At 40.0% G+C, this 25,642-nt stretch overlaps 1 protein-coding gene across 1 annotated transcript in view; it reads right to left on the reverse strand.

The window, feature by feature from the left end:
• The window catches only part of VWF (von Willebrand factor), a 93,047-nt gene that overhangs the window by 51,280 nt on the left and 16,125 nt on the right, over positions 1-25,642 (reverse strand). The window contains exons 13-26 of the mRNA XM_075275106.1: positions 24,990-25,090; positions 24,504-24,699; positions 23,796-24,011; positions 23,214-23,454; positions 18,951-19,039; positions 17,690-17,850; positions 11,661-11,764; positions 7,884-8,022; positions 7,665-7,799; positions 4,706-4,852; positions 2,178-2,318; positions 609-722; positions 314-470; positions 68-226 (exon numbers count right to left, since the gene is read on the reverse strand). Of these exons, the coding sequence (XP_075131207.1) occupies positions 68-226; positions 314-470; positions 609-722; positions 2,178-2,318; positions 4,706-4,852; positions 7,665-7,799; positions 7,884-8,022; positions 11,661-11,764; positions 17,690-17,850; positions 18,951-19,039; positions 23,214-23,454; positions 23,796-24,011; positions 24,504-24,699; positions 24,990-25,090 (2,100 nt within the window). The remainder of the gene's footprint in view (positions 1-67; positions 227-313; positions 471-608; positions 723-2,177; positions 2,319-4,705; positions 4,853-7,664; positions 7,800-7,883; positions 8,023-11,660; positions 11,765-17,689; positions 17,851-18,950; positions 19,040-23,213; positions 23,455-23,795; positions 24,012-24,503; positions 24,700-24,989; positions 25,091-25,642) is intronic.

The following is a 25,642-nucleotide window of genomic DNA, read 5'->3' on the forward strand; positions in this document are numbered from 1 at the left end:
ATCTATGATGGCTGCAAAACCTTCCACCAATCTTCCTGTAATATCTTGAATACAACAAAGAACTCACCAGGAGGGCAGTGGGCATGGCAGCCTTCAACACATTTCAGGGGACAATTTGTAGGTTCAGGGTGTTGGCAGGTCACTGGACAAGCTGGTGCACAACTGTTGTATCTCCATTCACACACATAGTCCAGCTCCTTCACATTTTTCTCTTCACAGCTCTGTGCTGTATTCAGAAGATACATCAAAGTGTTAGCATTGTCAACACCAGAATTCACCACTAGGGGTGTGATTTTTTTTTTTTTTTACTTACGGCAAAAATGGGATGACCTCCATTGCACATGAACTCCTTCCTGAGCGCATGCATGAGCATAGGCTGCTATAGAGTCACAGAAGCACGCACAGTCCCCAATGGATTCACAGATACATGTGTCATAAGTGCAGGTATCAATATAGTGCACTGGATCTACCTGTGGGGAAAAAAAATCAGTGAAAAACTATCACAGGGCACTTTGGGACCCACTATGACCATCCCACTAATACAATCAATATATTATATGAAAATATAAACCTCCAATATTTATTTTAAGAAGCAAAAAATAACTTACCAATTTATGACAATCTCTAAATATGTCATCCGACAGAATATCACAGGCGTTTTCCACTGCAGCTTGTTTAAGGACATTGCCTTGACACAAGGGCATGTTTGTGATGGCTGTAATCTATAACAAGGAAAAATCAAAATAGCTTGACAAGTGACAATCTCTAAGGTAAACAATAAAAAGACCAAAAAGAATATACACAGATCCTCGGGGGTGGAGCTTGAGAGACTGTCTCTTTGGTTTTCTTTACTTCACTATGTCATGTATCATTCTCTTAGGGAGTGACATGTAACAACATCTTATGCAACCAATACAAAGACCAAAAAGAATACACGTAGCTCCTCGGGGGTGGAGCATGAGAGACTGTCTCTTTGGTTTTCTTTATTTCACTATGTCATGTATCATTCCCTTAGGGATTGACATGTAACAATATCTTATGCAACCAATACAAATACCAAAATATTGTAACTAAATCCTCAGGGGCAGGGCATGAGGAACTCTCTCTTTGGTTTACTTGGAATCCCTAAGCCATGCACTATCCCCCTAGGATTTTATGTTTCCAGAAACATCTCTTAGTCTAAAGGCAGTGGTTGGTATTTCAGGTCAACATCATTCCCTTTGATAAAAGGGGAATCTGATGTTCCTTTTCACCCCCAAACCACCCTTAGTGGCTCACTGTACCTTTATGTACAGCCCCCAAGGGTCTTTATAATCAGCCCAATGCTACCATCTACAGAAAAATAACTTTATTATGTATGTAAACTAGGTCATTCAAGTCAAGGGGTAGAGAGCTAACAGAAGAAGAAGTAAAAAGCCCCAGGCCCCAACCTGGCCCCTCCACTATGATAGATGTCCCTCAGCCCTACTAATGTCACCACAACTGTTGAACTAAGGCTAGGGGGCGTCAAGTATACTGGATGGGCTAGGTTGGGGTCTGAAGAGCTTAACTTCCTTTTTTAGCCCTTAACCCCCTTGGGCTTAAAGGTCCTAATTTGCAAACCGATTTTTTTTTGTTCTTTTTCTGTGGATGGGAATCATAAATTACAAAAAAAACAGTGGAAAAAAACCATGAAAGGCATTATTATAATATTGATGGTGGTCAGAGGCTGACAGGTTATTATACTTAAATTTAAAAATTACAAATACATGTATTTGAAATAATTTTCTTTTTGTTTTCTGAAGCAAATTATTTTAAAAAATTAAAATATTTTTGAAATTCAAAAAGTAATGTAAAATTATTCTAATATTAATCTTTTTTGTAGATTAAAAAAAATTAATTGTAAAACTGTAAAATACCATAACATTAAATCTAAAATAAAATGAAAAATTATTTGTGTTGATTTTTTTTAAATCCTTAAAATTATACAATGTAGAAAAAAATTAAAAACCCACAACATAAAATCTGATTTAAAAAATTCTGTATAGATTTACCATGATTAAAATGTGAAATATAAAATTCCATAACATAAAATTTAAAATAAAATAATTTGTTTTGTACATTTTTTTAAAAAATTTGAAACTAGACCAAATTTTTTCAAGAAGACAAACACACTATAATGCATTCTTGATACTCACCATTGCAACATCAGCACAAAAAGGTTTGACCTTCCAAGAATTTCCAAAGTTACTCGGGTTATTTTCCACCTGATTATTACTACTCATCAAATCGTTGTTTTCAATTCCATCAAAATTTCCACACAAACCGCAGACTTTGTTCTGAGAGCGAAAATGGGAGAAAAATACATTTTTCTTCTAAATTGGTTAAACCAACATAAAACATTAGTCTATTCCAGTAAGTGCAATGGTGCCATGATGAGCACTGGCGCGCTTCCTCCCCCTACCACAAATGTTTTCGCCAGTGAATTTATTTTCTTCCTTTTCTACTTAGAATTTTTTTTTCTTAAGAAATTTCTTTTTAAAAAAAATTCACATTTGAGTCAAAAAAATTTTTTTAAAAGTTCCAAAATATTTATTCAATACCAACATTCTAGAATTTTATGGTAGTGTTGTGTAAGAAAGTTTTAAATTATTGTGAAATAAAATATTCTTAGGGATACATGACTATTCTTTTCTACAATTTTTGGAGCATATTTAGTTGCAATTTCAACATGGCGTCTTCTTCCTGGTGAGGCCTTAAGCACAGTATGTCGGTCAACGTGGTCACACATGCTCAGTAAAAAAGTCCTATCACCTGGATCTGTTTGTACACAGGCGATGGAGTGATTTCTACTATTGTATAAGCCCGTCAATAGGAATCTGAGCGCCAGAAGCAGCATCTTCTTATTCACATTAGGTGGACGTTTGAAGAAAGAATTAAAAGAACACAAGGGGGCGCTATAACAGGTACAAAAAAAAAGCAGTATCTACACATAGGAACTTTTTTTTTTACTAATTCCAGATTAAATCTTGTTATGTATTTACTATATGGACTATTGTCTATCTATCCATCTATTCATTGATTTATCGACAGTGTCTATCTATCTATCTATCTATCTATCTATCTATCTATCTATCTATCTATCTCCTATCTATCTATCTCCTATCTATCTATCTATCTATCTCCTATCTATCTATCTATCTCCTATCTATCTATCTATCTATCTATCATATATCTAATATCTATTCATCTATCTATCATTCAGCCATATAATATCTATCTATCTATTATCTAAGTATCTATCTATCAATCTATCTATCTATCTATCTATCTATCTATCTATCTATCTATCTATCATGTATCTAATATCTATCTATCCATCTACTAATATCTATCTATCTATCTATCTATCTATCTATCTATCTATCTATCTCCTATCTATCTATCTATCTATCTATCTATCTATCTATCTATCTATTATCTATCTCCTATCTATCTATCTATCTATCTATCCATCTCCTATCTATCTATCTATCTATCTATCTATCTATCTATCTATCTATCTATCTTCTATCTATCTATCCATCTCCTAACTATCTATCTATCTATCTATCATCTATCTATCTATCTATCTATCTATCTATCATCTATCTATCTATCTATCTATCTATCTATCTATCTATCTATCTCCTATCTATCTATTTATCTATCTATCTATCTATCTATCTATCTATCTATCTATCTATCTATCTATCTGAAGTGCCCCATGTCTCTGGTACTAGGTATAGATATATTTTTGACTTTCCAAGCAGGAGCAGATACCATAGGGGCATTAAGGGAGAAGACTTGGGGGGTGGGGATAGGGGTGAGGAGGTGCCGCAATGTTTATAATGATGTCAAATTGAAAACAGACATAATAGATGGGGAATAATAATGTTCTGTTCTGAATGTTTCCAGTGTGAAAAGGGAAAAAAGTCAAGAGTAATAAATAAGAGCTTAGTCAGAAATGACATGTATCGTGTACGTTTCACAGGTCACGTCTGGTGCAGATATCGCAGCGGTCACCTGTCAATCACTGTAGCACATTGGCTGACACCAGAGGTTTAACACCTTAACAAAGAGTTCAGCGCACCGAAGGAGAAAGGCGCACACCGATCACACTCTAAATGATCTGATTCAGCCAAACACAAGGCCAAGGCAGGATTTCAAAAAGAGAAATAAAAAATTCTGATGAAATCGAGAAGCCGTGAAAAATGGGGATTTTTATACAAATTTAGAGGGAAATTTAGAGGGAGAATAAAATAATTTTTTAGGAAGTCAACTACATTTTTTTCAGTATAAAAAAAAGAGATCAATAGGTCAAGTCACATATGGGTGGTGCTAAGTAATGAGACTGCACCTAATGGCAATAGTGTGCTTGAATGACCACCGCTGCAATAACGCAGCGGTGGCCACACATTCATACTACCTCTTCATTCAGACGGTAAAATTGGAACAACCCCTCTGTGATCGGACACTTATCCCCTATCCAGTTCTCCGCTCCGGCAGACTCAATTTGTCCATGTATTATATTATATGACCTTTCACATCAATGGTCACCATGCAATTCCACATATCCCCTGCAGGTGGGGGTCACATTCTAAAAGAATGTTCACTAACTTCTACTCAAGGCCACAACTGGAATTTTTTATACAAAAATTAAGTAAAGTAATTAAAGGTGAATTACCCTCAAAGTCCCCTTCAAGGTGATGTAGACCCTCTTCCCTTTGTCCCACGTCACGGATATTTCACTTCCGAGTGACAAAATAAAGTAGTTACCAGACTGCTGTATGTCAAAGCCGACCTCACTGCTTAGAGGTTTCCTGATATGGACCTGAAAAAAAAAATGGTTACATTTGCATACAATTTTTTTGGCCCCTCCCACTTTAATTTTCCACCAGGCCCGGAAGATTTGTCCACTCTTCCAGGATTCTGGGAGATCATCCCTTATTGCAGAAGCCTCTTGGACGTTTTGGGAAAGTTATCAAGTATAATAAAGATCTTTATCAGCCCACATTTTTGGAACGAAAAAGAACATGATGGTAAAAGTAGGAGATCCACTTTAAGAATTTTTGGGGAGAATTCACAAAGACGGGTCTTCTTCTTGAAGATTGGTCTTCTTGATTAGTTGTAATTCTACAAGCAGACCCATGGGTTGAGGAACACTGCCTTAGGCCTGCAAATCTTTGCATGTTCTTCTCAGATGTTTAGGACTTGTTGGAGTCATTTTGGTAAGTCTCGACCATCACTAAGAATCAATGTTTTTGTAGCCCCTTGTGAACCAACATATTTTGACCATGTGTCATCTGTTTTTGCAAAAATTTCATGGCGGCTACTCCACTCTTTCAGTGAGATCAAATATATAGTAAAACCTTTTTCAGGGTCCCAACCAAAAATTCCAAAAATAAGGGCCTCCTAGAGGCTTTGACCTAAAAGGGTGTGGCCAGGTTAAGAAAAAAATTTGGAAATTCTGTCATTTTGAAATATCTGGAGACCCAGTGCCTTAGATATTACCAAGGGGGTCTTTGGATGTTCTTCTGAGATGTTTTTAAGACATGGGTTGTTGGGTAATTTTGGCAAGTCTCAGCCATCACTAGGGATTAGGGTTGAGCGATCGGGATTGGAAAAAATCAGATTCCGAGCAAATTTCATGATCGCGATCAGAATTCCGATCCCCATCTTTTTAGGCGGGATCGAGTTCTCACGTTAGTTCCCACAATGCTTGGCTATTGGCCAATCATTGTGGGAAAAGCTAACATTGGGGTTGAGCAATCGGGGATCGAGCAAATTTCACAATCGCGATCGGCTGGAAAATGTTCGAAAATCAGATTTTGAAAACGATCCTGAAATCTCAAGATCGGCTCAACCCAACTAGGGATCCATGTTTTCCTAACTCTTCGTGGACTATCATGACTAATTTTATTGATTTTCTTGAAGGAACTTCATGGGGACTGCTTCTCATCTCCTTACCAGAGTAGAGGGCTTTTACAAAGAGAATCTCTTGCTCTGGAGGACCTGTCATGTCCTACATTGCCTAGACAACCCATTCATTTTCACCATGGGGTGGGGTTTCAGGAAAATTGAACATTTAATGACAGGTTCACCACAAATTGTGACTCGTCATTAGAAATTCCAGAAGAGTGACCCTTCGTAGTCAACTTTATGGAGACCCTTCAGAAAATGGACCGTCGTATAAAAAAATACAGAAGAATTGAAATATTACTAGAAGAATCTGGTCTAGATGGGTGTAATTCTCAAAGAAGTGGTCTTCAGGAGAGATCCCACTGTATAGTAAGGTGGAGATGGAACCAAAGAACCAAGGATTTTGATGGCAATTATTGGTGGTTAAGTTCAAAGGACCACTCCAAGGATCTCCATCAGTGTCAAAGCATCTTGTGAGGACTCAGATAGATCACCAGCCATATAATCTAATGAACAGGTGCAAAGCGGTCTTGATATTTACAAGCTACGAAAAATAATTGATGAAGTCACTTCTCAAAGTGTCAACACGGCTTAAGGATCCTATCGAGAGGCGCTCAAGGGATTATACACAAAGTTCATAAATTCCATCCTAAATCGCAAATGGTAGGAAAACGTCCAACACTCAGTACTGGATCCAATTGTTTATTAACTTCTAAGTGCCAAAAATTGAGGATGGAGAATAAGCAGGTGTTGGGGCCAATGGCCATTTCATGCACACCTGTATACCACATCAAAGGCCTTGACAGGTGTGAACAAGACTCTGATCGGCCAGGACACATGCTTATACTCTTTACTAACTGTATGGCCCCTATGAGCACCAAATTGTCATTCAACACCTGATTTTGGATCTTCATGAGGTCATTTGTCATGATCAAGCTGCAAATATTGTTAATAATGTATATTAGGGCCAAATGGGGGAGGGGGGTTCTACATTACCTTCTGCATATGCAATAACACAACATGTGGACATAGTACACAGCTATTATCTAAGGAGAAACCTGGCTGTAAGTGTTAAGTTTCTGTCACCAGAACCAGCATATCACCCCAGCCCTACAGATAGATAGGTTAGTGTCACCAGACCCAGCATATCACCCCAGCCCTGCAGATAGATAGGTTACTGTCACCAGAACCAGAATATCACCCAGCCCTGCAGATAGATAGGTTAGTGTCACCAGACCCAGCATATCACCGCAGCCCTGCAGATAGATAGGTTACTGTCACCAGAACCAGCATATCACCCCAGCCCTGCAGATAGATAGGTTACTGTCACCAGAACCAGCATATCACCCCAGCCCTGCAGGTAGATAGGTTACTGTCACCAGACCCAGCATATCACCGCAGCCCTGCAGATAGATAGGTTAGTGTCACCAGAACCAGCATATCACCCCAGTCCTGCAGATAGATAGGTTACTGTCACCAGAACCAGTATATCACCCCAGCCCTTCAGATAGATAGGTTACTGTCACCAGAACCAGTATATCACCCCAGCCCTGCAGATAGATAGGTTACTGTCACCAGAACCAGCATATCACCCCAGCCCTTCAGATAGATAGGTTAGTGTCACCAGAACCAGCATATCACCCCAACTGGGTCCTGGTGACAATCCCTTTAAGGCCCAGTTTACAGTATTGTCCTATATTTTCTGTGTAACGTCTAGTACAAACCTGCTCATTTTCTAACTCAATTTCTCCACTTCTAAAGAGAATTGTGATCTTCTTGGAACATCTGTCTCCAGAGAATCCACAACCGACATTTCCCACAAGGATACGGAAAGTTCCTGCTTCACCACCACAAAAATCCTATTAAAAAACAAGAATAGTTTTGTTAAATCTGAATGGGATTATTCTTTACATATCAGAATAAGTCTATGTGTGAAGTCTCACCTGGGCTAACACATACTGGCAGTCACCTGGGAAGTTGTAAACCATGCCATCAAATGTGAAGTAGTGTGACACTCCGATGGCCGAGCAGGTGCCATCACAAATGTTGTTTGTACATTCCCATGTTCTACCTCGACAGATACTGAAATGGATCAACAGATAGATAGATGATAGATGGATCGATGGATAGATAGATAGATAGATAGATAGATAATGGATAGATAAATAGATAGATATAGATAGATAGATAGATAGATAGATAGATAGATAGATAGGAGATAGATAGATAGATAGATAGATAGATAGATAGATAGATAGATAGGAGATAGATAGATAGATAGATAGATAGATAGATAGATAGGAGATAGATAGATAGGAGATAGATAGATAGATAGATAGATAGATAGATAGATAGATAGATTGATAGGAGATAGATAGATAGATAGATAGATAGATAGGAGATAGATAGATAGATAGATAGATAGGCGATAGATAGATAGATAGATAGATAGATAGATAGATAGTATAGATAGATTGATAGGAGAGAGATAGATAGATAGATAGATAGATAGATAGATAGATAGATAGATAGATGATAGATAGGAGATAGATAGATACATAGATAGATACATAGATAGATAGATACATAGATAGGAGATAGATAGATAGATAGATAGATAGATAGATAGATAGGAGATAGATAGATAGATAGATAGATAGATAGATGATAGATAGATAGATAGATAGATAGATAGATAGATAGATGATAGATAGATAGATAGATAGATAGATAGATAGATAGATAGCTAGATAGATAGGAGATAGATAGATTAGATAGATAGATAGATAGATAGATAGATAGATAGATAGATAGATAGATAGATAGATAGATAGATAGATAGATAGATAGATACTGTAGATAGATAGATAGATAGATAGATAGATAGATAGATAGATAGATAGATAGATAGATAGATACTGTAGATAGATAGATAGATAGATAGATAGATAGATAGATAGATAGATAGATAGATAATAGATAGATAGATACTGTAGATAGTTCAGTTTATAGAAATCCACAAACAGCTGTTTTAGTGACATCCATGAAAAACAATCCCTTTGTAAAGTAACCCACACATACACACACGTGCTTATAACGCCACAATTTATGGGGTACACTCAGTAAAATACATTATTATACCCAAGTGACTAATTTTCGTCGATTATGAAACGTAATCTGAATATTATTGAGTAATTTTCGGGCTATTATATCCTGATACATTTCCAAATTAGTGATTTAGTGCTAATAGGATCAGAATGGAAATCTGTTTACTCTTTATTATGGAGACTGGGACATCACTAGTTGTGTAGTCCACACCCAGAACAGCGTATACACAACCCGAATGTAAAAACATCCCAATTCACAAGAAGATCTGGAGACCAGCCGCAGAAGAAGAACGTCATTGTTAAAGGGGTATTCCTACAAAGAACTTTTATTACCTTTCCATGGGGTAGGAGAAGACTGGGGGTCCAAGACTTCTTATAGGGTCATGTTTGAATGAGAGGCAGTCCGTCATCCGAAGTCTATGGAGCTGGCTTTGTCAGTCTTGTAGACATTGCCAAAGTCAACTTATTACTTTGTTCTTAAAAAAATACCCATGATTTAGTTACTATGAGACGAGTTATGGGCTGCAGAAGGTTCTCAGTCTTAGTGGTCCTGTCCACTATCAGTAGACCACCAGTAATCCACCACCTTTTCTAATAATGGCTTGGTGATTCTATCCAGCCATGAAGAGGTGGCCACTTTCCACATGAGACCATCATTGACAGTCTAAAGTCCATGAAGTTGTTGAACTGGTTGTCCCCATACCATGGAAATAGGCCTCAAAAATGCTCTACTATAAGTGGCTGTGATAAGGGGGTCAGGTAGGTTCCATAACCTTCATCTGGACCTGAGACTTGGCCAAACTCTTTACTTTATCTTGAGAACAAGGGACCTCCCAATGATGCACCATTGGTGTCCAGTCATGAAGAGGTTAGGGGAGTGGAAGGGTAAGACAAGGAAGGGAAAGAGAAGAGAAGATTGAGGAGTAGATAGGAAAAGTAAGCAAAAATAGAAGAGTGGGGAGGAGGTAGATTAGAAGATAGGAGAGGACATGGAAAGGGAAGAAGAGCATGAAGGATGGAGACAGAAGGAAAGAGGAAGAAAGGAAAGGTCGATGAGAAGAAAGGGGAGAAAGGTTAGAAGATGAGAAGGGTTGGCAGAAAAAGAGAAGATTGGGATGAGGGATGGATAGGAAAAGGAAGAAAAAATAGTGGAGAGGAGGTTGAGCTGAAGAAAGAAGAGATGGAAAGGGAAGAGGACTATGAGGGATGAAGACAGAATGGGACAGAAAGAAAGGAAAGACCAAAAATGGGGAAGAGAAGAAAGAGAGAGAAGGTTGGTGGAGAGTAGAACAGGGATGTGGAGAGAGGGTCGAGTGACAGATGGGAAAAGGAAGGGGAAAAGATGAGTGGAGAGGAAGATAGGAGATGGTAAGGGCGAAAGAGATTATGGATGAAGATGAAATGGAAGAGAAAGGGAGGAGAAAGAAGAAAGAAGAAGAAAGAAGAAGAAAGAAGAAGAAGAAAGAAGAAGAAGGAAGAAGAAGGAAGAAAGAAGAAGGAAGAAAGAAAAAAGAAGAAGAAAGAAGAAAGAAGAAGGAAGAAGAAGAAGGAAGAAGAAGGAAGAAAGAAGAAGGAAGAAAGAAGAAAGAAGAAGAAAGAAGAAAGAAGAAGGAAGATAAAGAAGGAAGAAGAAGGAAGAAAGAAGAAGGAAGAAAGAAGAAAGAAGAAGAAAGAAGAAAGAAGAAGGAAGAAGAAGAAGGAAGAAGAAGGACGAAAGAAGAAGGAAGAAAGAAGAAAGAAGAAGAAAGAAGAAAGAAAAAGAAGGAAGAAGAAGAAGGAAGAAGAAGAAGAAGGAAGAAAGAAGAAAGAAGAAGGAAGAAGAAAGAAGAAAAAGGAAGAAGAAGAAGAAGGAAGAAAGAAGAAGGAAGAAAGAAGAAAGAAGAAGAAGAAGAAGAAGAAGAAGAAGAAGAAGAAGAGAGAAAAAGGGAAATGAAATTTGCAGAGATGAGCAGGAAGAGTAAGGTAAGAGAGATGGAAAGAGATGATGTAAAGCAGGCAGGGTCTGTCCTTCTACTGGTATTTGGAGAGAGAATTGAGGCTGTCTTGAGCCCCAAAATCCTGGACACAATCTCAAAACACGGACACTGCTATGGAAAGCTGAAAACAGGCCTAGGCCTTCTACCACTGGGTGGCGCGCCAGAGAGAAGAAGTGTCCGTCACTGTCTCACATTGAAAACATTGGGAGGAAGAGTCAGGCCAATTTTTGAAGAGAATGTGAACATAGCCAAGAATAGGAAAGGGAAGATAATGGGGAGAAGTGACCAAGAGAAGAATGGTGAGAAGATGGAAGAAGGGAAGAAAAGAGAGCGAAAGGAAGGAAGGAAGAAAGAAAGAGAAGGAAGGAGCAGGGAAAGGGAAACTGACGAGAAGGTAAAGAAAAAAGTTGGGTGGAAAGGGAAGAAAAGTGGGAGTAGAAATGGAGGGGAAGGACAGGAATTGGAGGGGAAAGAGGAAAAAGAGATGGGGAGAAGGTTAAGAGGAGTGAAGAGGCTGAGATGGAGGGAAAGGGAAAGAAGGTCAATAGAAAGATGTGACATAGGGAAAGTCCTGAACATATAACAGGGATGGATAATATGTGGGGTCAGTGACGGCGGGGGGCACGTGCCCACTCACCATGTGTTACAGTCCTGGCTCACCGACTCTCCCGGAGCATAATCCTTCCCCGCATGTCTACACGGGCACTTGTGTGGAAATATACACCTGTTATTATGGCGGACCTAAAGGTGAAGAAGAACAAGAAAGACTGAGAACATTGTAGTGTCATATAATAGTCATATAATACAGTCAAATAATACTACAATAATCTATATATGATATATAACAGTATATATACAATACATAGATACAATACATACACATACTGTACATAGAAATACATCTAATATATATATATAATTTTTTATTTATATATGTTTTTTTTCCCCTTTTTTCAAAGGAATGTCCTACAGCAGTCAGTAACAGATCACATACGAGGAGAGTTCAGGCGCTCTGGATTGAGCGCTCAGTATTTTATAGAAAGGGTAAAATAATATTCCCATAAATCACGCAGGGCCGGTGAACTTTATAACATTTTTCGGTAGCTCGCACAATACGTTTCTACTATGAAATAAAAGTTTCTTGCTTTTTACTGCCACCTAGTGGTGACCAGAGCTCGTGCCTCTTAAAAAAAAAAAAGTGAAAAACTTCTTACCTATAACTTACGTCTCTGCATGTGGCGGGCTACGAGGCGCCGTTATCTATCAGTTTTGTGGCGGACTATGAGGCGCCATTATCTATCACGTTCTGTCAACTCCGATCTTGTCTGTTACGGTCACATGTTGGGTTACTATTTTGTGACTGATCGTGTTCTATTACAATTCTTGGTGTGGCGGACTACTAGTTTCATGGATTTCATCTGACTCCGACATTGTGTGGGTTTTTTTGCCGTTTTTACTACATCGTAGGTAGGCCAGGAACAATTAAGCGTTCTGTGGCTCTGCTACCGGCTTATTACGAGACTTAGCACGTAATAAATCGCCGCCTTCGGTTCCATATGTTGAGCTGTAACAGCTGAGTCTACCATTGCTGAGTGCAGATGTCTCACTGGCGTCAAACGAAAAATTAAATATCGGACACACTGGGCCAGTTTATCAAATATAGATATATCTAGCATAGTAATAACAGTCTTAAAGGGAGTCTGTCATCATAACCCAGCCTATCAATCCAGCCCCGCAGATAGATAGGACAGGGTCACCTGAATCAAACGGTGTTTTCCCCTTGTGAATCGGATCCTCCGTTGCCGAGATATCGCCGTTTATGTCAAGCTCTTTGAAGCAACATGGACGCCGCCATTGTTCTAAGGAGCTCATTGCCACATTGATATCTCGGCAATGGAGACTCCGATTTACAAGGGGAAAAGACCGTTTGATTCAGGTGACCCTAAACTATCTATCTGCAGGGTGATATGGCATGCTGGTTCTGGTGACACACTCCCTTTAATCTGACCTACTATGTGTCACGTATAATACTACTGTCTTCCTATAGGTCAGAGTGGCTATGGAACCCCTTACGGACTGCATACAACTTCACCCCTGACGTCACCCCTGGTGTCAGTTATCATGGAGCTACAAGGAATATGAGCTGCCTCCAAAAATGTGATGGGATAAACATACAGTGTAAATAATTTATCAGAGGACTTGACTCCACTTTGTGGTGATTCCTAGGATTACAAGGAATATAATGATAAAAACATTACAGTTCTAAATCGTTGAGTTCAGCACCTTGTGGTCAGTAGTAGCATTGCAAAAAAAAAATTCCATAAAGTATAACTCCATTTATGGCAGTGTGACCATGTGAATCACATACATGGAAACAGAGGCACCATGTCCCCATTCTCAAAATTTCTGCAGGACCCATGTTTGGGACCCCCACCGATCATGGTACTGGGGTCCTGCTTGAGCAAGCACACTGCGACCAATGGAGACAACCATTGTTTTCAATTTTAGGAAGTCCTATAGACCATGAATGAAGTAGCAGTGTGCTTGCATGTCTGCGGCTTTGCTCCATTCCAACAGGGGCCCCCTATTGTCATGACCGATTGGGTACTAATATGGGATTATATCTTTTTAAAACAACTTTATTAACTACGTGCCAAATGCCCATTGACTATATACAGTTCGTCTGGGTGGTCAGCAATTAATTCTGAAAAGACCTACCAATAGGTCCTTACAGAGTTAGCAGCCACAAGAGTCTTAGAGGACCCATATTAGGTCTGTATATACAATTATAACTGGCATACTCATACGTGGGTTTGCTTTTTGCAGGATGGGTCGGATTTACTTATGGCAATGTTCTGGGGTATGGATACTGTGGGTGGTCAGCAATTAACTCTGAAAGGACCTACAAATAGGTCCTTACAGAGTTAGCAGCCACAAGAGATCGTGCAGCCGCAGGAGCGGGGAGGTGGCAGCTATTGACAGCCCGACTCCCTAAAAAGAAGGCAGGATTGATTTAAGACAGTTTCTGCCTCCACAATCCATGTATACACAACCGTTTGCATTTGTACACCAGACGCCATGATGCAGTTTCCTCCCGATTTGGCAGTCATGTGATCACTGGGGTCAGGTACCTGCATGAGCTGCTGGGTCCTAGAGGACCCATATTAGGCCTGCATATACAATTATAACTTACATACTCATACGTGGGTTTGCTTTTTGCAGGATGGGTTGGATTTACTTATGGCAATGTTCTGGGATATGGATAATGTGGGTGGTCAGCAAATAACTCTGAAAGGACCTACAAATAGGTCCTTACAGAGTTAGCAGCCACAAGACCCATATTAAGTCTACATTGTATACTATATACGGTAGACTGTAGACTGCAAAGAAAAAAAATTGTTTTTGCCTTCAAATACCAAAACCCCGAAAATGTGTCTTACTGGACCCAAAAAATTGGCAGTTTTTGGGGGGTTTTGGGATGTCTCGATATAAGCCGAACATGTTTAATGTGAAAACCTGATGTAAAGTCTCCAACACATTTCACGTCTATCAAGGATCTTGATGTGACAGGTCTGCCGTGGGGTCTGGCATTGGGGACCGCAGCTTGAAAAGGAATATCCCGCTAAGACGGAGGCCCGGGGGCCATTATGTGACTATAACAAGTCTCGTGACCTCGGTGTACTTCACAGGACGCATCTGTAAAACTGGCGCACGGTGGGGACCGCACACAAAACCAGATGTGTCTGCGAGCTTAACCTTCTCTGGAGTATAAATCACTTGTCACTTGTGCTGTGTGTGTTGGATTCTTTCCATCTGTCAATAGGGAGGAAAAAACTTTAATTATCCCGGATTTTCCTCCGATTCTGTCGAATAAACTGTTTCTATAGAAATTCTGAGCGCAGGACGCAGCGACCCCCCCCCCCCCCCGTAATGTGAACAATATGGAGAAAAATACATTGGTGGGCCGATAAAACGAGAACTACACTCTTAAAGGGTATCGCCATCTTTGAACCATATTTGGTTTTTTAAGTTCGAAATTCTGAATCAGCAATTTTATAACATATTTGTATTGTTTTTGGAGCTTTGATTCCCCGATACTGAGCTCCAAATCCAGAGTCTTGTTCATTACATGATAAAATTCTCAATACCTGCAGGCACCACTAGAGGGAGATTACTGCAGACAGGTTTGTAATTGAATTTAATGAAAAGTGTGTATATCAGTGTTCAGTAAGCTCCCCCTAGTGGTGGCTGAAGGCAGGTAGAATGTTAGCATTTCCTTCAGATCTATACAGGGGATATGAAAACCAGAACAGCAACCCCTATAAAGTTATGTTATAAAATGAATCTAAAAAATTGGGGATCTATTTAGATTGACCCCAAAGAACCTATTCAGGTTGGGTCTTAAGAAAGTGACTATTTGTTATAGGATGGGTCGTATTTATTTATGGCAATGTTTTGGGGTATAGATAATATATTGGTATGACTTATATACAAATATAGCTTATATAGCCATATGTGGGCTTGCTTTTTGCAGGATGGGTTGCATTTTCTTATGGCAATGTTTTGGGGTACAGATAATGTATAGCAGGACTTATATACAATGATAACTTATATACCCATATGTGGGCTTGCTTTTTGCAGGATGGGTTGCATTTTCTTATGGCAATGTTTTGGGGTATGGATAATGTATAGCATGACTTATATACAAATATAACTTATATACCCATATGAGGGCTTACTTTTTGCAGGATGGGTTGCATTTTCTTTTGGCAATGTTTTGGGGTATGGATAATGTATAGCATGACTTATATACAATGATAACTTATATAGCCATATGTGGGCTTGCTTTTTGCAGGATGGGTCGGATTTACTTATGGCAATGTTTTGGGGGTATGGATAATGTATAGCACGACTTATATACAATGATAACTTATATAGCCATATGTGGGCTTGCTTTTTGCAGGATGGGTTGCATTTACTTATGGCAATGTTTTGGGGTATGGATAATGTATAGCATGACTTATATACAATTATAAATTATATAGCCATATGTGGGCTTGCTTTTTGCAAGATGGGACGAATTTACTTTTGGCAATGTTTTGGGGTATGGATAATGTATAGCATGACTTATATACAAATATAACTTATATACCCATATGAGGGCTTACTTGTTGCAGGATGGGTTGCATTTACTTATGGCAATGTTTTGGGGTATGGATAATGTATAGCATGACTTATATACAATGATAACTTATATACCCATATGAGGGCTTACTTTTTGCAGGATGGGTCGGATTTACTTATAGCAATGTTTTGGGGGTATGGATAATGTATAGCATGACTTATATACAATGATAACTTATATAGCCATATGTGGGCTTGCTTTTTGCAGGATGGGTTGCATTTACTTATGGCAATGTTTTGGGGTACAGATAATGTATAGCAGGACTTATATACAATGATAACTTATATACCCATATGTGGGCTTGCTTTTTGCAGGATGGGTTGCATTTTCTTATGGCAATGTTTTGGGGTATGGATAATGTATAGCATGACTTATATACAAATATAACTTATATACCCATATGAGGGCTTACTTTTTGCAGGATGGGTTGCATTTTCTTTTGGCAATGTCTTGGGGTATGGATAATGTATAGCATGACTTATATACAATGATAACTTATATAGCCATATGTGGGCTTGCTTTTTGCAGGATGGGTCGGATTTACTTATGGCAATGTTTTGGGGGTATGGATAATGTATAGCACGACTTATATACAATGATAACTTATATAGCCATATGTGGGCTTGCTTTTTGCAGGATGGGTTGCATTTACTTATGGCAATGTTTTGGGGTATGGATAATGTATAGCATGACTTATATACAATTATAAATTATATAGCCATATGTGGGCTTGTTTTTTGCAGGATGGGACGAATTTACTTTTGGCAATGTTTTGGGGTATGGATAATGTATAGCATGACTTATATACAAATATAACTTATATACCCATATGAGGGCTTACTTTTTGCAGGATGGGTTGCATTTACTTATGGCAATGTTTTGGGGTATGGATAATGTATAGCATGACTTATATACAATGATAACTTATATACCCATATGAGGGCTTACTTTTTGCAGGATGGGTCGGATTTACTTATAGCAATGTTTTGGGGGTATGGATAATGTATAGCATGACTTATATACAATGATAACTTATATAGCCATATGTGGGCTTGCTTTTTGCAGGATGGGTTGCATTTACTTATGACAATGTTTTGGGGGTACGGATAATGTATTGCAGGCCTTTTCAATGGAAAAAAGGGAATAAAGACGTAGCAGATTCCCCTTTGCAGCAGAAAGACAAGAAAAAAAGATTGGACATGTCAAAACGCAACCTACCCGATCCATCTTTCCTTTAACACCTGGCATAGGGGGAGAATCAGTAAACCTTATATACATTAGATCAGTGATCACTTATGGTGGATTCAGCAGACATCTTACGTCTGTAGGCAGCTTAATGCTTCTGACCATGTTGAGAAATCTTGTATAGAAAACAGTGCGGATAATATTAGCATCTCGTCTAGAAGACGTACGATCCTTCTAAATGTGAACCTTTAAAGGAATGGCCTATGGGAAGATAAAGGATTAACCAACCGACTTACCATCCCATCCGGGCACATACATCCTGAGGTACACTTAGTACTCATACACTCCGCTTCATAGTTCTCACAAGTTTTGGCGCACTCTGTCCCTTTAATGGTGGGATCATCGGGAGAACAGATAACTTTTTTCAAGGGAGGCCGACAATCCGCGCTTCTCTTTACTGGGGATGAAAAATAGGTTCAGGATCGCAGAAGTGAAGGAGGTTTATTGCCTCATGCTGCGAGGTTTCGGCTCCAAGCATGAAATGAATAGATAGATAGATAGATAGATAGATAGATAGATAGATAGATAGAAAGGAGACAGATAGATAGATAGATAGATAGATAGATAGATGATAGATAGATAGATAGATAGATAGATAGATAGATAGATAGGAGATAGATAGATAGATAGATAGATAGATAGATAGGAGATAGATAGATAGATAGATAGATAGATAGATAGATAGATATGAGATAGATAGATAGATAGATAGATAGATAGATAGATAGGAGATAGATAGATAGATAGATAGATAGATAGATAGATAGATAGATAGGAGATAGATAGATAGGAGATAGATAGATAGATAGATAGATAGATAGATAGATAGATAGGAGATAGATAGATAGATAGATAGATAGATAGATAGATAGGAGATAGATAGATACATAGATAGATAGATAGATAGATAGATAGATAGGAGATAGATAGATAGATAGATAGATAGATAGATAGATAGGAGATAGATAGATAGATAGATAGATAGATAGATAGATAGGAGATAGATAGATAGATAGATAGATAGATATGAGATAGATAGATAGATAGATAGATAGATAGATAGATAGGAGATAGATAGATAGATAGATAGATAGATAGATAGATAGGAGATAGATAGATAGATAGATAGATAGATAGATAGGAGATAGATAGATAGATAGATAGATAGATAGATAGATAGGAGATAGATAGATAGATAGATAGATAGGAGATAGATAGATACATAGATAGATAGATAGATAGATAGATAAGAGATAGATAGATAGATAGATAGATAGATAGATAGATAGATAGGAGACAGATAGATAGATAGATAGATGCAATACCAGACATGACCAGTGGCCAGGAGTGGCGCTGTTTCTGAAAATAAGCAAATAAACAGATCCTTTTTTCTACTCTTATACATCACCTTTAGAAGCCGTTTGTGTTGCTGCAGGTAAGTTATAGCGACATGTACCAGGTGCAGGAGGGTTTACAGCAGGTTATACAGTCACTTACCTCTTGCAGACTGGCTGAAAAACGCGTCGGCATAATAGGCGCCGGGGACATCGTTCATTGTGCAATGCATCAGACCATTTTCACAATAACTGGAAATGAATAAAGATTACATTATGTTACTTTATTATGCTAATATTTAAAGGGATTCTACCACTAAAGTGACATTTTTGGGAGGCCGCTCTTGCTCTTGTAGTTCAATACAGGAGCGTACTGAGCAGGCGTCGGAAGTTGGACCGAGACGGAAGACAGAAGAGGCGGGGTTGTAGCTGAAGAAGGAGGCGGCGCTGGAGTGAGCTCTTGGCAGCAGCGGGGACGCCCCCATTGCTGCAGAGAACTCATTTGCATACCGGTTAAAATCGGTATTTCTAAGGAACGGCGCCGCAGAGACCACGTCTAAAGGTAAGAGACGAATAGACTTTCTTAAGGCTATTCCGACGTGGTAATTAGAAACAATGTCGCTTTAGTGGTAGAATCCCTTTCAGGCCGAGTTCAGATGTTGCAGAACAGGCAGCCATTTCCAACTCCCTTATCAGAGAATACCCGTAAATGTTAGACTTGACCACTAGATGTCGCTCTGGTACAGCAGTCTTGTATCTCATCTCAGGACCCGACTGCTAATACCTGAACCATCTGGAGAATGTTTTATATTTATAAACAGAAGAGACGTTTTTGGAAACTTCTAAATTCACCTGAGATTGCCCTGAAGATACTGCTGTTATAGGAAGGATCATAGCGGCAACTGCATGACATGTATTAGTAACTGGAGGCAGAATTGTGCTATATAGGAATGGAGAACAAGTACAACAGAGCAAGGTGAATGACTGTATATAGACACAGGAGCAGCAGAATAGTGAGCGCACCTCTGGAGTATAATACAGGATAAGTAATGTAATGTATGTACACAGTGACTGTACCAGCAGAATAGTGAGTGCAGCTCTGGAGTATAATACAGGATAAGTAATGTAATGTATGTACACAGTGACTGCACCAGCAGAATAGTGAGCGCAGCTCTGGAGTATAATACAGGATAAGTAATGTAATGTATGTACACAGTGACTGCACCAGCAGAATAGTGAGTGCAGCTCTGGAGTATAATACAGGATAAGTAATGTAATGTATGTACACAGTGACTGTACCAGCAGAATAGTGAGCGCAGCTCTGGAGTATAATACAGGATAAGTAATGTAATGTATGTACACAGTGACTGTACCAGCAGAATAGTGAGCGCAGCTCTGGAGTATAATACAGGATAAGTAATGTAATGTATGTACACAGTGACTGTACCAGCAGAATAGTGAGTGCAGCTCTGGAGTATAATACAGGATAAGTAATGTAATGTATGTACACAGTGACTGCACCAGCAGAATAGTGAGCGCAGCTCTGGAGTATAATACAGGATAAGTAATGTAATGTATGTACACAGTGACTGTACCAGCAGAATAGTGAGTGCAGCTCTGGAGTATAATACAGGATAAGTAATGTAATGTATGTACACAGTGACTGCACCAGCAGAATAGTGAGCGCAGCTCTGGAGTATAATACAGGATAAGTAATGTATGTACACAGTGACTGTACCAGCAGAATAGTGAGTGCAGCTCTGGAGTATAATACAGGATAAGTAATGTAATGTATGTACACAGTGACTGCACCAGCAGAATAGTGAGCGCAGCTCTGGGGTATAATACAGGATAAGTAATGTAATATATGTACACAGTGACTGTACCAGCAGAATAGTGAGCGCAGCTCTGGAGTATAATACAGGATAAGTAATGTATGTACACAGCGACTGTACCAGCAGAATAGTGAGCGCAGCTCTGGAGTATAATACAGGATAAGTAATGTAATGTATGTACACAGTGACTGCACCAGCAGAATAGTGAGTGCAGCTCTGGAGTATAATACAGGATAAGTAATGTAATGTATGTACACAGTGACTGTACCAGCAGAATAGTGAGCGCAGCTCTGGAGTATAATACAGGATAAGTAATATAATGTATGTACACAGTGACTGTACCAGCAGAATAGTGAGCGCAGCTCTGGAGTATAATACAGGATAAGTAATGTAATGTATGTACACAGTGACTGCACCAGCAGAATAGTGAGCGCAGCTCTGGGGTATAATACAGGATAAGTAATGTAATGTATGTACACAGTGACTGTACGAGCAGAATAGTGAGCGCAGCTCTGGAGTATAATACAGGATAAGTAATGTAATGTATGTACACAGTGACTGCACCAGCAGAATAGTGAGCGCAGCTCTGGGGTATAATACAGGATAAGTAATGTAATGTATGTACACAGTGACTGTACCAGCAGATTAGTGAGCGCAGCTCTGGAGTATGATACAGGATAAGTAATGTAATGTATGTACACAGTGACTGTACCAGCAGAATAGTGAGCGCAGCTCTGGAGTATGATACAGGATAAGTAATGTAATGTATGTACACAGTGATTGTACCAGCAGAATAGTGAGCGCAGCTCTGGAGTATAATACAGGATAAGTAATGTAATGTATGTACACAGTGACTGTACCAGCAGAATAGTGAGCGCAGCTCTGGAGTATAATACAGGATAAGTAATGTAATGTATGTGCACAGTGACTGCACCAGCAGAATAGTGAGCGCAGCTCTGGAGTATAATACAGGATAAGTAATGTAATGTATGTACACAGTGACTGCACCAGCAGAATAGTGAGCGCAGCTCTGGAGTATAATACAGGATAAGTAATGTAATGTATGTGCACAGTGACTGCACCAGCAGAATAGTGAGCGCAGCTCTGGAGTAATCAAATCAAATCAAAAATGCTTTATTGGCACGTCCGAATAGGTATTTGGCATTGCCAAAGCTAGTAAAGTGGGCGGGGGGGGGGGGGGGTTCGCTGGGTTGGGTGGGTGGTGGGTATGGGGGGGGGGTTTGGGTTATAACAGTCCATGGAGTCTCATCTTCCTCTTCGTTGGTGGCTGCTATATGGGGGGGGTTGGAGGTGGGGTGGGGCGGGGCGGTTGGTTTGGGGTATAACAGTCCATGGAGTCTCGTCTTCCTCTTCGTTGGTGACTGCTATATGGGGGGGTGGGGGTGGGGTGGGTGTTTTGGGATAAATATTCCCACAGGATAAGTAATGTAATGTATGTACATAGTGACTGTACCAGCAGAATAGTGAGTGCAGCTCTGGAGTATAATACAGGATAAGTAATGTATGTACACAGTGACTGTACCAGCAGAATAGTGAGCGCAGCTCTGGAGTATAATACAGGATAAGTAATGTAATGTATGTACACAGTGACTGCACCAGCAGAATAGTGAGTGCAGCTCTGGAGTATAATACGGGATAAGTAATGTAATGTATGTACACAGTGACTGTACCAGCAGAATAGTGAGCGCAGCTCTGGAGTATAATACAGGATAAGTAATGTAATGTATGTACACAGTGACTGCACCAGCAGAATAGTGAGCGCAGCTCTGGAGTATAATACAGGATAAATAATGTAATGTATGTGCACAGTGACTGCACCAGCAGAATAGTGAGCGCAGCTCTGGAGTATAATACAGGATAAGTAATGTAATGTATGTACACAGTGACTGCACCAGCAGAATAGTGAGCGCAGCTCTGGAGTATAATACAGGATAAGTAATGTAATGTATGTACACAGTGACTGCACCAGCAGAATAGTGAGCGCAGCTCTGGAGTATAATACAGGATAAGTAATGTAATGTATGTACACAGTGACTGCACCAGCAGAATAGTGAGCTCAGCTCTGGAGTATAATACAGGATAAGTAATGTAATGTATGTGCACAGTGACTGTACCAGCAGAATAGTGAGCGCAGCTCTGGAGTATAATACAGGATAAGTAATGTAATGTATGTACACAGTGACTGCACCAGCAGAATAGTGAGCGCAGCTCTGGAGTATAATACAGGATAAGTAATGTAATGTATGTACACAGTGACTGCACCAGCAGAATAGTGAGCGCAGCTCTGGAGTATAATACAGGATAAGTAATGTAATGTATGTACATAGTGACTGTACCAGCAGAATAGTGAGTGCAGCTCTGGAGTATTATACAGGATAAGTAATGTAATGTATGTACACAGTGACTGTACCAGCAGAATAGTGAGCGCAGCTCTGGAGTATAATACAGGAGAAGTAATGTAATGTATGTACACAGTGACTGTACCAGCAGAATAGTATAATACATGATGTGCCAATAAACCTTTGAATATAAATGTCCATGGATGAAAATTGATTTTTTTGTTCACGTACCACATGGAATGGTGATCTGAGAACACATCATCTGGTTGGAATAATTCTCCATCATAGTAACAGGAGCACTCGGCCTTGGGGACACATTCTCCATTCTCATTGGTGTACAGTCCAGGGGGGCAGTAACATCCCTCCATGCAGAACTCCCTGCAGTTAGCGTCAGGATAAGACAGGGATCGGCAGGTCTGGTTACACGGACTCCCGCACTGCTGGTAAATCTTCCCCTCAGAACATTTAATCGCTGGAATATAGAACATTGGAATAATATAGACAGATGACACAGCAGAGCTGACTAGGATATGGGGGTGGGCATTGGGGCCTGGTGTGTAGTTGGCACCTCAACTCATCTGAACGGTGGTAAGTGGGTTTGGGGTCAGGGAATGCACAAAACAGCAAATTCTGTTTTTTGTATGGTCTTGTTTGGAGTAGGCCATGCTCTGACTATTATGACCCACCCATATACCATCCCATAACATTGACCTCAATGGTGTCAACATACCACTGGTCATATGACATCACCAGTGCATGAAAACCAAACAACAATCAAACACAATGGAGACGTGAAACCTAGAGTCCACTTACGGCAAAATTCAGGTGACCTCCACTCGATGAGAACGCCTTTCCTGGAGCAGGCCATGGCATAGGTGGAAATAGCATTACACATACATTCCTTCCCGTTGGAACAAGAGCAGACATCATAGCGACAATTCTTCAGATATGGAAGAGGGTTGACCTCGCTGTGACATGGCTGGAATGTGTAGTCCATGAGGGTGGAGCAGACTTCCTCTGCAAATCTGGCTATGGAGACATTCGTCAAGAGAAGGTTAGTATGACATTTATTCTGGCCACGTAGACAAGTGTTGACGTCTGATACAAAGAGTCTGGTCAACCAAGGGACACCAACAAAAGAGGGAGAAGAGGAGGAAACTTCTATTACAACATTTCTAGAAGAGGGTCTGGTCTCACTGGTGTCATGGCTTCCACATTTGCAGAAGACTTAGACTTCGTTGACATCTACGTTGGAGTCTCCATCACAGATTCCACCGAAAATTGGTGGTGAGAAAGATCCTTCACGGACTTTTATACTGAAACTGGCAGAAACCAAGTTGACCCCATCATAGTCTATGGGGTCCGCAGGGGATACGAATTAAAGAAAACATGGCGCAAGTGTGACTCTAGCCTTAATGGTGGGTGGTTACAGATTCCAACCTCACAACTTTAGGACAACCCATTTTGGTTTTGTCGGCCAAGCTGAACATGAGGTTCCCTCTACTCTTCATAGACCCTTACCTCGCCTGGGGTTCAGATTACATGGATCGGTGTCTTGTCTAACCAGATCTGCACAGTCACCATTCAGCTTCCAAGAATTTCCAAAATCTTCAACGCTGGTCTCCACAAGTCCTGAAGCTGTAAGGAAGTCATCGCCTTGATTTCCATTGTAGTTCCCACATAGGCCAATAGTAGACTCAGCAAAAACTGGAGAAAGCTGTGACGGGACACCAAAAAAGTAAAGGAGTTGGACCATTTAGAAAAACCCGTTTCTATACACCCAATTCATAAAAAATGAGTTAATAGAGGGGTCCTCTGCTCAGAGTAAGGAGAAGTTACAAAGAGCGTCTCCTTCTCTGGAGGACCCGTCCTGTCCTGCACTAAACAAAACACATTGATTTGAATGGGCACTGTTGTAATGCTTCATTCCCCCTGTGGTGGCGCTGCAGGGAAATTGAACACTTACTGCCGAGGGAGATATTTTGTGATCAGCTTATTGTTCCTCACCTTAACCATTAGTTTTCCATGGCCATCCCAATCAATCTGTAGATCCTCCCGATAGGAGAGCCGCACTGACGATAAGGCTGTGGTCTGGATACGGAGGGAACCTGTTAGGAATCCAATTACAACCATTTAGGATTCACAAATTCCATCTCAGCCTCTTGTGAGACAAGTCAGACACCAGGCAGCCGTCTTAATGACATTTTCCATTCTAATGCACTTAGACGCAGACTGCTCGCCCACCGCAATGATCTGTCTCCGAAATTGTATCACCGGAAACTGGCAGATGATGAAACACCTACATGGGCTCATTCAGTAACCTATTATCAGAGTCGTAACTAGCAGCTCCTGGGCCCTAATGCAGAATGTGTAATGGGCCCCAGTAATTTAGAATGGTGGTATATCTTATAGGGCAGAGGGACCTTTGGGGCCACCTCAGGGTCCTGGGCCTGGTTTCGACTGCTACTTCTGCACCCCCAATTGATCATGCAGGGCATAGCTATAGGGCCCTGGAAACCAGCAGAGGTACTAAGGCCTGGTACCTGTAGGGTATAGCTATAGAGCAGTTGAGGGCCCCTAAAGTTCCCTCGGCCACGTAAAATATACCTATACTTTAAATGATGCAATGTAAATAGGGGCCCATTTTCAGATTTTGCCCA

Source organism: Leptodactylus fuscus, chromosome 5, assembly GCF_031893055.1.
Source record: "Leptodactylus fuscus isolate aLepFus1 chromosome 5, aLepFus1.hap2, whole genome shotgun sequence".
Taxonomy (NCBI): Eukaryota; Metazoa; Chordata; class Amphibia; order Anura; family Leptodactylidae; genus Leptodactylus; species Leptodactylus fuscus.